Genomic DNA, 12,627 nt, shown 5'->3' on the forward strand with positions numbered 1-12,627 from the left:
AGTTGCTTGTATATTTTTGAGATTAATCCTTTGTCTGTTTCCTCATTTGCTATTTTCTCCCAATCTGAGGGCTGTCTTTTCACCTTACTTATAGTTTCCTTTGTAGTGCAAAAGCTTTTAATTTTCATTAGGTCCCATTTGTTTATTTTTGCTTTTATTTCCAATATTCTGAGAGGTGGGTCATAGAGGATCCTGCTGTGATTTATGTTGGAGAGTGTTTTGCCTATGTTCTCCTCTAGGAGTTTTATAGTTTCTGGTCTTACATTTAGATCTTTAATCCATTTTGAGTTTATTTTTGTGTATGGTGTTAGGAAGTGTTCTAGTTTCATTCTTTTACAAGTGGTTGACCAGTTTTCCCAGCACCACTTGTTAAAGAGGTTGTCTTTTTTCCATTGTATATCCTTGCCAAGGCAGCCTCTTTCTAAATCCTGTGTCCGCGTGATGTAACAGGGCTGCTTGCTCATCCCCGTCTTCCAGGGTAACTCCGTCCCACCAGGAGCTTCCCCCTCCCCACGCTCAGTCGGTACCCACGGGAGACTGGTCCCACTCACATCACAGCTGCGTCACAACGAGCTGTGAGAAAGGTCTTCGTCTGGAGAAGGTGAAGTGGAACTGGTGAAATGCTGGTTAAGGGCACGACCTCCTCAGGCAGCATAGGGGTGTGCACCCCAGCTCTGCCACTGGCTCGGGGACCTCGTGGAAATGATCTCACCATAAGGAGCCCCGACATCCTCAACCATGACACTGAAACAGTAACTCCTATGACCCAGGCCTATAGTGAGGACGGACTGCGGTGACGCCTGTTAAATCCTTGGCACAAGGCTGGGTTCTAGTCAACAGGAGAGGGTGTCTGGCAGAGGCTTCAGGCCCACCAAGCTCTTTTAAATTCCTTTGCCTGATAAAACTGTCAAGGATTCTGCGATTAACATGAACAACAAAATGAGGGAAAACTGAGGTTCGGCGATGTCAGGAAAGTCATCCAGCAAGTCATTAACTGATGTGGGTTTAGAACTGAGATTTCCTGAATCTGAGCCCAGTCAGGCAAGTCCCTTCAGACTCTTTATTCCCTTTTAATGAACCATTTACAAGTCCACTTGCCTATGGAGCTTGAACACACATAGCCTGAACACGGAGGAGAGCTAGTTTATCTCCAGCAAAATAGGAATGGGATGGAATTTTCATGCAAGAAGATGCTTGGTGGTAAAGGACTGAAGCCTTACCCACATTTGGTCATGCTGACGGCAGAGGATGGTGGGCTTCTGCACAGGAAGATGACCATGGCTCCAGGTCTGTTAGGTTTAAGGGCAGCTGGAGGACATCCAACTCTCCCGAGTTAGCATTCATCCCTTTTAACCCATCTACAGTCAATATATGCAGTCCCATCCGATAACACGTCTATCAGGCTCATCTATCCCATCTCCCCGCCCACTTATCTCTCATCCATCCATCTCTCTCTCCCTCTTATCCGTTATGGAACATCTATTTACCAAGCCCCATATATGAGGTGCCGACAGTGTAAAATAAATGATTTGAGATCAACCTTTCTTTTAAGGAACCAGCCCTGCTGGCAGAACTGGTCCATCACAAACAAGAGTTAAAAGCCCACCTGTCCATTTCTATTCTTATACACTCAGCTAAACTTACTGAGTATTGGTGTGATTAAGGCCACTTGATATTTTCAGGATAATAAACCTCTTTACCAGGCTCTAGACACTATTTCGTTCAGATCGTGGAATGTCAGAATCGAAACATCTTTAGTTCAACCTCCTTTATAGATAAGGAAAGTAAGATGCAGAGAAGGACGGTCATGTGGTGTAGGTTTCCCAGAGAGCTGTGTGCAGAGGACCAGTACTTACAGGGTCTGAAGCGGGCACTCCTGGGGGTGCAGTAAGCCTGCTACTGGGGGTTCTGCTCAGGACCCCCGAGAACAGGCTTTCATTCCCACGCGTGACACCCACGGCCTTCCAGGCGCGTGGTGATTCCCACGCGCGACACCCACGGCCTTCCAGGCGCGCGGTGATTCCCACGCGCGACACCCACGGCCTTCCAGGCGCGCGGTGATTCCCACGCGCGACACCGACGGCCTTCCAGGCGCGCGGTGACTCCCACGCGCGACACCGACGGCCTTCCAGGCGCGCGGTGACTCCCACGCGCGACACCGACGGCCTTCCAGGCGCGCGGTGATTCTCACGCGTGATCACTAGGCCAGCGGCGGCAGCAGCATACGGGTTCTGAGAGCTCCCAGACCCCGGGAGTGTGGCCTGGTGATGGAGACTCTCCATCAAAGTCTCCAAGCAACTCTGAAGCTCCTGCGAGTGCAGCATCCCTGCTCCAGGGAAACAGCTCCGCCGAACGACCGCTCACCTGAAAATCCCTGGCCTGTTCCCTGCCCCTTTGTGGAATTATCACAGCTCAGAGAACAAGGGCAATGTTGTCCCAAAGCCTCTGGAAGCTTCCACAGTCACGGAGGGGCAGAGAAAGGAGTGGAGGCTTTGGCAGCGTCGGACGATCAGGGTTCGAATCCTGCCACTGACTCTAAGTTACAGCTTTGGCGACCATCCCTTCCTGGGCCGGTAAAACGACCATAACCACCGTTACCTGTGGCTGCCACAAGGCATCGAGGAGACAACCCCTATAAGACACCAGAGCAGTGCCTGGCAGCCAGCAAGTGCCCGAGAAATGTTGGTATCATTGTCATGGTTGGTTATCGTCGTTTATTAAATTTCCTGCAAAATTACAGATCAAGGGAGGGCTCTTTGCATCATCCTTTGAAAAGAGCTTCCAGAGGGTCTGAAGATAATAATGGTGTGTGCAAACGCAGAACATGCAATCTATCCTGAATCGGAGCTCATGGATCCTATTCTAATGCAGGATATAGTAAGATGCGGAGCTAAGAAAATCCTGAGCAGACTACATTAGTAACTCTTTTAGAAATGTGGGTAGACATCTCTGGCTCTCCACGTTCTCCGTGCTCTCCATTAACGATGGGGTCACGCGTCTGACCACGACCACGTTAAGAGAGCCATCCTTTACCCTGCTCCAACGCCTTCAGATTTCAAAGGTGCAGTATTATCGACAAGCCACAGGGGGGCGGGTAGCTCTAATTTTTACTTAAGTTGAGGGAGCTGTACATAGCATTATAAACAGAATTCCTGAGATACCATATTAGTAATATTTAACAAATTTGGAAAAACTGAAGAATGGTCTCGACATATTTCATACAGGCAGGGTCACCGAATACATGTGGTTTTAAAAGCTGACTGCAGATTTGGGCCTGCTGGGTAGTATTCAATTCTGGTGGTACACTGCCACCATCTAGCGTGGTGGTGGGGGGCTGTTTAAAATTCCTGAAGACCACGTTGCACCCCACCCATCTGGGGGTCACAGCAAGGGGACAGCACCAGCCTTTGAAAGCTACTCAGGTTGAGAACGGTTGATCTGTGGATTAGTGGAGCCTGAAAGTTATATGAAACACCTGGCCGTCCCTGTAATAAGTGATGTTGGGGGTCAAGGTCACTTTATCAGGAAAAAAGAAAAAGAAAAACACAGAGGTTGAAAAATAGAGATCAGCAAGCTAATTACGATGGAGCCAGCACGTCCGTGTCTCTGCATCGGGACCACAGATGTCCTGGGGGTGACGTCACTGGCTCCAGACACACATTTGAAAAGAGATAAAGATCAAAGTGGCGGAGTGTGCCGTTCCTGCCTAATGGCCAATACTTGTGTCCCGACGCCTGTGGGCACACGACCACCCCGCCATGGGCAGAGGCCATCCTAAGGCCAGCCCTTCTGCAGTCTACGCACTTCCTGAAGACTGAGCGGAGGCTGTGGTTGATTTAAAATTCCTCTAACATTACAGACAGCAGACAACGCAAAGTTTAAAGAAAAAGGGGGGTGGGCTGAATTTTGGAAGAGAGACTCAGATCACACATGTTTATACTCCATCATTATCTCTTCTTCAAAAGAAAAATGACTGTGATGAAATATGGGGCTTAGGAATTAGTCCAAAACGGATGAAACTGCGTAGCAGCCTCTGGCGTCCCAGATGCGGGGCTGGCCTGGCTCCTAACGTTCCTTACCACCGAGCTAAAGGTCTGGATGATAATCCTTCATCTTTAGGTATACTGTGGGACAAAGCTCTGGGTTTAGAAGGTGCTGAGGCCAGGCATGCCGTCGAGTCTTGAACTCACTTAGATAAAAGCACAAAGAAACAAAAGCTGCTCAGGGACTCGTGGGGCTGGCAGGGCTTAAGTTACTCCTACTGATACTTTCTTGTTGTTCAGTCGCTCAGCTGTGTCCAACTCTTTGCGACCCCATGGACTACCGCACACCAGGCTTCCCTGTCCTTCACTGACGCTGCTGTGAAGTCCACTCAGTCGTGTCCAACTCTTTGCGACCCCATGGACGGCAGCCCACCAGGCTCCTCTGTCCCTGGGATTCTCCAGGCAAGAATACTGCAGTGGGGTGCCATTTCTTCTCCAATGCATGCATGCATGCTCAGTCGCTTCAGTCGTGTCTGACTCTGTGCGACCCTATGGACAGCAGCCCTCCAGGCTCTTCCATCCACAGGATTCTCCAGGCAAGAATACTGGAGTGGCTGCCATTTCCTTCTCCCATCCTTCACTAGCTCCCGGAGTTTGCTTGAACCCATGTCCATTGGGTCAATGACGCCATCCAACCATCTCATCCTCTGTCATCCCCTTCTCCTCCCACCTTCAATATTTCCCAGCATCAGGGTCTTTTCTTGCAAGTCAGCTCTTTGCATCAGGTGGCAAAAGTATTGCAGTTTCAGCTTCAGCATCAGTCCTTCCAATGAATACTCAGGACTGATTTCCTTTAGGATGGACTGGCTGGATCTCCTTGCAGTCTAAGGGACTCTCAAGAGTCTTGTCCAGCATGACAGTTTGAAAGCATCTATTCTGCGGCGCTCAGCCTTCTTTATGGTCCAACTCTCACATCGGTACATGACTACTGGAAAAACCATAGCTTTGACTGTATGGATCTTTGTCTAAATCACATCAAATTGTGGAAAAGATTTGTGATGGTAAAAGGGTCTTCAGTGCTCACCTAGCCCCACGCCCTGTGTCTACAGAGGCGGGAACTGAGGTGGGGAGGGCTGCATGAGCAGTGACGTCCCACGGGTAGACACTGCAGATGTTCTGATTACCAGCTCTCCTGGCTCCCAAGCCAAGGAACTTGCTGCTGCATCTCAGCCGCTGAAGAGGTGAATCCAGAACACTTACTTCTTATTGCCTGAATCATCAAAGCCAGCTCCCCACGTCCTCAGGGGCCCAGGATTTAAGTAATGATTCTAACGTTCAAGGCATTGAATGTGCCTGTCCTTTTCCATAATTTTAATTATGGGTATGAATTACTCCCCTCAGCTCCTACCCCTGATGTCCTTGGTTACCGGTGTTGGAACGTTTTTCTCAGTAAAACACGAAAACCAACCGTGAGTCCTCTGTGACTCCGTGGTAAATTCATCTTTTCTCATCAACTCTGATGCTCAAAACACTGTGAGCCCCTCTTTCCTGCACCTTCGGGCGCCTCGGCCCCCCGTGCTTCGGGCTTTAGAAAGCGTTGCGCTGAGCCCGCTGATCGAGTCCAACAATCCCCACTGCCCACCCTGCGCTGACTCCACGCAGACATTTCACGTCACTCCTGATAGACGGCGGGTGGCTCATGACTCACCCCGGCTGCTCTCAGGGTCGGCTTTGTAGTTTTTCTGTGCCCGGCAGCTAGTCACCAGTTGTTGGCTGTCCCCGGCTGATGGCGACAGTGTCCACCCTTTTAAGAATATCAGGTTACACGGGAGAAGCGCTACCTGCTGAGCTCCCAGCAGCCCTGGTCCCTTCCTCTCCCTGCAGTTCTCGGTTCAGATGATTTGCCCTGGGAGCCCCCTCCCCGTCCGAGACGGCCCAGGTTCAGCTGATCCCTCCAAAGAGATGAGTGTTCCTGCCTCTTTCCCCTCCCGAGGGGGTGGAGCTGGGCCCTGAGCTCAGGGAGATGCCAGCAGCTTCCGGGCCTCCCGGGGTTGGATACGGGACGCAAAGGCCCCATCTTCTGTCCGCACCGCTTACAGAGGGCAGTGACCAACACTCAGGCGGATCACATCCCTAAGCCATCAGACGTCTCAGCTGAATCCGGCCAAAATAATATAAATGAGCTTCTCAAACTCTCTGAAGAAAGGCCAGCGACTAAAAGGCCTCCACTGGGCATGCTAAAGGCAATAAAGATGAGTGACTAGAAAATAGTTCTCCACCTCTCCATTTCTGTTTTTCACCTGATCGTGAACCACGTAACCACTCCCGCGCAGGCACGGGGTCACAGGCTCTGCTTTGGGCAGCACCGAGGTAGACTGCTGCCTCACCCAGAAGCGTTTCATGTTTTTATTCCTTGGGGGAACCCGGTGCGTCTGGCCTCATCCCTGTCCCTCATGGTTTGGTCTCAGCTGGGCCCTGAGTCCTGCTCATCTGTCCACGAGCATGCCCCCTCTGTGCTGGGTGCAGAGTCTCCCAGTACACGAGCAGCTCGCGAGCCTAGCGGCCAACAGGCACCCCGTTTGCTGGGTCTCCAGGGGTGTGACCTTCTGTCCTTTCTTCTCACCCAGATCTCACCTGCCATTCACACAGATGCCACTTCCTACCTGTAGCTTCTGGAGGAAACGCGTGGGTTCCCTAGTGCCTGCCTGCCCATCCGTCCATCCACCCATCCATCATTAGCGGGATGCTTCTCTTGCCCTACTCACCGGTGTCGTTGGGGTATTTGTCCTCCTTGGTGCATGTCCTGCCGTCGTCCTCCTGGACATAGCCCTCCCGGCACTCACAGCGGTAGCTCCCCAGGGTGTTGACGCAGACGTGTGCGCACAGCGTCTCATTGCTCGTGGCGCACTCGTCGATATCTGGGTTTGAACCAAATGCAGAGAACGCTCAGTCTCAAAGAGACCACTTCTGATCCAAGAGGCCTGGCCCTTCTGCTAATGTCGGTGAAGGACACTCTGCCAGGCCTGTCACCAGAGCCTGGGAGAAGGCGGGAAGCTAGAGACGTGGGCCGACCAGACAAGAGCACTTTCGGCAAGGTCACCATGGCAACAGGCTGATGGGTGATGGGGCTCCCGGTTGGGGCTATGCTGCCACCAAATCACGTGGCTCGGGGCAGGCGCTGCTAGCCTCTGAAGGTCTCACCGGAGGACTCGGCAGTGAAGGCTGCCCTAAACACTCTGCAGGGCTCCTTGGAAGAGGAAATGAGATAACGGATGGAAACATGTTTTGGAAAACCACTTTCATAGAAATAACTTCCTTCCAAGACCCTAGTGTGCACAGGGTTTTTATGATCCCTTTCTGACGGTAGGCTCCTAACAGCATGGTGGTGACCTGGCTCCTTAAGGCCACTGGCTCCTTCCCAGTTAGAGCCGCTTCTGATAAAGGAAAATAGTCACAGTGGGTCTAATGGACAGAGTTTTCCCCAGAAAAGCTCAGCCCCATCGATGTCCCAGACAGACCCCTCCTGAGAGGTGGAAATGAGCCATGACACCATCAAACAGGGAGCCGGCAAGAGTCCACGTGAACCGTGTATGTCTCAGACCTGCTCCCCTACTGAACCAGTGGGAACCACACCACTTCCCCGCAGGAGGAGAGAGGGAAGCCCAGACCCATTTCCTGCTCTTTGGCTGTGGACACCGGGCCGGGGCCAGGACACACAGCCCCAGACTGTGCACATGCGTCCAGAGGAGAGGCCCGCCCTGCACTCCGGGATGCCGGCAGCGACCCAGCCACTCGCTGGACCAGCTGCCCGGGACCCACCTCTAGGAGACCCTGTGTGCCCACGAGGGGCAGGTGGTTGTCTGGGTGCTCTCCACATGGCAGCTCATGCCGTCACCTGAGGACTAAGATGTCACGGCCGGCGCCTCTCCTACAGTTCCTCGGGCTGACCACCTCTGTCCACGTGCCCCAAGCCCAAGGACGAGGCTGCCTCTACTGTCCACAGCAGGGAGGACAAGGTTGCAAGGGGGGAGAGAGAGGTGGAACTCTTAACCACAGGCAGCGCCACTGGTACCCAGGTGAAAAGAACTGGGTACCGGAGCCACCACAACTAGAATCAGTCATGACACCTGGGACCTCAGATGCTGACCGACGGGGGTACCTCGCCCTTCGGAGGAGAGCCCACGGGTCCCCCTTTCTTAGCTGGGTGGTTTCAACTCCATTCCTGGTCAGTTGGAGGCATCCCATGTGCTGCAGGGGAGAAGCCAGGAGATCTACCATCTAGAACGTTTCTTAAAATGAGGCTCTCCAGAGCCCCCCTGGGGCAGAGAAGGGGACTGCTTTATTTTCTACTCAGATCTCCCTTCCGTCTCCCCAGTCCATCTTCGAGCTAAAACTCAAACTTCACTGTGCATTTGTGCAGATGTAGATTTCTGCATCTACCCTTGGGAGGGGAGATTAGGAAACTTTTTTTTTTAAAGCAAGAAGCCCAGGTGTTTCTGAGACAGTTTAGCTATGGAAGGACCACACTAAGATACAAGCAGCTCCAGGGGCCATGAACCTGCCTCAGACACCCTGCCTCAGACACTGGGAAGCCCAGTGAGAGGGGGTGGCAGGAGCAAGTCGGTGGGGACGGATGTGCTGGCTTTGCTCAGCTGGGCCCCAGGAAGCTTCGGCTCCCTCCGACCCATCTCCAGCCCGTCTGCCGTATGGACCCCTCCTCTTTCCCAGTCTCTCTTGCCAGTCGTCTTCTGAGAGAAGGCTGCTTCACATTTCATTCGTTCTGCATTTTCCCATTTCTGCTCACTAATATTTTTTTTGTTAACCTTATTCTAGTTTTCATTTGATAATATTCCCCTTCTCATGTTCTTACATCTCACTGCCATTGAGGATCTGAGTGGTACCCACTCGCTCAAGGATCCTTTTTTTTTCCCTTCATAATCATGGTGGAGGCAGTGACCCCTAGAACGGTACCACCCCAACTCCATCCAGCACATACCAGGATGTAAGTACCACCCCAACTCCATCCAACACATCCCAGGATGTAAGTACCACCCCACCTCCATCCAACACATCCCAGGATGTAAGTACCACCCCACCTCCATCCAACACATCCCAGGATGTAAGTACCACCCCAACTCCATCCAACACATCCCAGGATGTAAGTACCACCCCACCTCCATCCAACACATCCCAGGATGTAAGTACCACCCCAGCTCCATCCATGCAAGTACCAGGATGTAACAGGAGGAATCAACGTGGCCCCTGGGGTCCCCACTGACGAAGACTGTCCCGCAGGATCACCAGAAAAAGGCAGCTGGGAGGTAACGCGCGTGCCCACGCACCCAGGCAGTACGGCTTCTCGCGCCTCCGGTGCCTCTCGCGGTCGTAGCGGTATCCCGGGTAGCACGTACACAGCACGCGGCCAAAGTTGTCGGTGCACTGCTGCTCGCAGGGAGCCTCGGCACACACGTCATAATCTGAAAGAGGAGAGCGTGAGCCCACATCAGCCACAGCCACTCGCGGGCCGGGGCCGCCGAGCCCCGGCCGGAAACAGACTTCCAGCTTGCTCTCAGCTCACAGCGAACTGTGATGAGACCTGCTCCGCGCGGGGGAATGAATTCTTCAGGTTGCAGGGAACCTTCCAGGATGCCGCAACGGGTAACCAAGTGTTCAGCATCTCAAAGCTTCAAGGAAAATATCACTTGCGATTTTCCCCTGCATCACCTCACCATCATTGTTTTTTTCTATAAAAGCATCATTATAAACTGTAATAGCTTATTGATTGACACAAACAATCTATGTAGAATGTGCTAACTATGTAAAAGTAACCTGAAATTCATCTAGCTCAAAGATCTTCAAATCTAAACACACAGGTCCTGGGGTAAAAGGAGATTTTCCTTTGGGTACTGGGACACATATAACTTTAAAAAGGTCAACATATAAAGTTTCATGTTTATTAAAAAATTTTTTTATGTTTATTCTTGCTAAAAATTGATCTGAGAATTTCCGATACAGTCAAAAGTTTTTATTTCTCTTTTGTTGCCTTTCCCTTTTTCTTCTCAAATCGAATGGCCTTCCTAAAATATAATTCACGTAGCACAAAATTCATCCTTTTATAGCGTGCAGCTCGGTGGCTGATCATTTTTTTAACTGGTGAACAGTTGCGTTACCACGCTGTGTTTGTTGCTGCGGCAGTAGTTGGTCTCTGTCGCTCATCCAGAGAACAAAGATGCCTTAGACGGCCAGGTGCTGCTGAATTACCTGGGGCCCGTTTCCTCTTTCCCACCAGCTGCTGTAGTGAGAGGGGAATTCCTTCCAGCTGGACACGGAAGAGCAGCCAGCCCTGATGATGGGCGTCCGCGTCACCATGTGAGGGGTGGAGGTGCTGAAAGTCAGGCAGGCTCCCAGGAGGAGTGTGAGGAGGCTGACATCTGGGTGGCCTGGAGGCGGGCGGGCGGGCGGGGGAGTGTCGATTCGGCATGCTGGGAGGCGGCTGGGTAAGGTCGAATGGCTGGAGCTGTCCTTCCAGCCCTAACACCGTGCAAACTGGGGCGGATGCTCTGTTTCGCCAAGAATCAAGGCGTCTCCATCTTTCTCAGTCCTTACAAACAAACTCACGTTTAACGAGCCTCTGAAGGGACTTGGCTCTAAGTCCGGAGCTCAGACTGCATCTATTTCGGACTAGACCCAGCATCTCATTAATCAGTGCACTACCTTCCCCAGGTGCTGACAGACACCCCAGCCCCAGACACGGAGGGGCCTGGCTTTGCTCGGCCACATTCAGAGCTGGAGTCGGGGGGCTGTCAGGCCCCCATGCGGGCGGGGTCAGCGAGACCAGAATCAGGCCAAACTCATGACGGCGTGGAGGGCGGCCCTTGCTCATTGCTCCTCTGCGCAGACGTGATTCCAGGGTTGCTTTGACTGTGTGTGTCCCTGGTCAAACGCGTTTTTCTTCAACAAAGCATCACCTAGATGCGACCCACGTTCTGTGCTCTTTTTGCTTAAGAACAACGGCTCTGCCAGGATTGGCTGTGGGCTGCCCACCTGTAGCCAGTCAAATAGCAGGTGGAGGAGAAGGAAGTCAGGGGTCCCGCATTGACTATTATGCCCAAATAAGACCGACTTTGAAAGACAGCAGCCCGGCTCTTTTCCCCGTTCCAGCTCCCCTGGGCGCCCCTTCCGCCTCGCCTGGCTGGTTCTTTCACGGTCTACCTCTGTGTCTCTGAGTATCAGCTGCAGTAGTGCCTCCTCCTCCTCCGAGCAGTAACTGCTCTCCGTGGGTTTCTAGCCTTGGATGAGATGCCTTCAGCTTTATCACTGTTTCCCCAGCCACCTCCAGACTTCCTACTGCCTCCATTTTGCCCCTGTTGGCTCCATGAAATTTTTGTTTGATAGGTCTTCAGTGTTGGCACCATAATGACAATGTAAAAACTATTTTTTTTGCTGAGTCTGGAAGCATACTCTAATTCCCTATCTTTTCTGGAAGACTCTTGTTTTTTCTGGTATTAAAATAGTTATCTAGGACTACATGCATATTAAAAAGTAGAGACATTACTTTTCCAACAAAGGTCCATCTAGTCGAAGCTATGGTTTTTCCCATAGTCATGCATGGATGTGAGAGTTGGACCATAAAGAAAGCTGAACGCTGAAGAATTGATGCTTTTGAACTGTGGTGTTGGAGACGACTCTTGAGAGTCCCTTGGACTGCAAGGAGATCCAACCAGTCCATCCTAAAGGAGATCAGTCCTGGGTGTTCATTGGAAGGACTGATGCTGAAGCTGAAACTCCAATACTTTGGCCACCAGATGTGAAGAGCTGACTAACTGGAAAAGACCCTGATGTTGGGAAAGATTGAAGGCGGGAGAAGAAGGGGATGACAGAGGATGAGATGGCTGGATGGCATCACCGACTTGATGGACATGAGTTTGAGCAAGCTCCAGGAGTTGGTGATGGACAGGGAAGCCTGGTGTGCTGCAGTCCATGGGGTCACAAAGAGTTGGACGTGCCTGAGCGACTGAAGAACAACACGCACCTCACTGTTCATAGCATGATTTACAATAGCCAGGACATGGAAGCACTCTAAATGTCCATCAAGAGAGGAACGGGGAAAGAAGATGTGGTATGTATATACAATGGAATATTACTCAGCCACAAAAATGAATGCAATAAATCCATTTGCAGGAACATGGATGGACCCAGAGAACATCGTACTAAGTGAAGTCAGACAGAGAAAGACATATCACTTACGTGTGGAATCTAAAAATTAAGACAAATAAATCTACAAAATGGAAACAGACTTCCAGGCATAGAAAACAAACTTGTGGTTATCGAAGGGGAAAGAGGAGGAGGGGTAAGTCAGGAGTGTGGGGTTAACAGTGCCCACTGCTACATATAAAGTAAACACCCAGGAGGTACTGTGTAGCAAAGGGAACTGTATGCAGGATCTTGTAATAATCTATAACAGAAAAGAATCTAAAGTATGTGCATACATTATTAAGTCCTGAGAATGGGGCTGAGGAGTGAGCTGGGTTCGAGGGAGACAGAGCGAGGAGGGTCTTAAGTTCTGAAAGCATCTGTGCCTAAAAATGCCTTTTTTCAACCCCAATAGCTAGTTTGTATACAATTCGAGGTTTGGAAAACTCCC

The 12,627-nt window shown here is 51.3% G+C and overlaps 1 protein-coding gene across 1 annotated transcript in view; it reads right to left on the bottom strand.

Annotated features, from left to right (window-relative positions):
- The window catches only part of CCBE1 (collagen and calcium binding EGF domains 1), a 221,330-nt gene that overhangs the window by 20,958 nt on the left and 187,745 nt on the right, over positions 1 to 12,627 (bottom strand). Inside the window, exons 4-5 of the mRNA XM_065932838.1 lie at positions 9,326 to 9,460; positions 6,749 to 6,901 (exon numbers count right to left, since the gene is read on the bottom strand). Coding sequence (XP_065788910.1) covers positions 6,749 to 6,901; positions 9,326 to 9,460 — 288 coding nt within the window. The remainder of the gene's footprint in view (positions 1 to 6,748; positions 6,902 to 9,325; positions 9,461 to 12,627) is intronic.

This window comes from Muntiacus reevesi, chromosome 4 (genome assembly GCF_963930625.1).
Source record: "Muntiacus reevesi chromosome 4, mMunRee1.1, whole genome shotgun sequence".
In the NCBI taxonomy this organism is placed as follows: domain Eukaryota; kingdom Metazoa; phylum Chordata; class Mammalia; order Artiodactyla; family Cervidae; genus Muntiacus; species Muntiacus reevesi.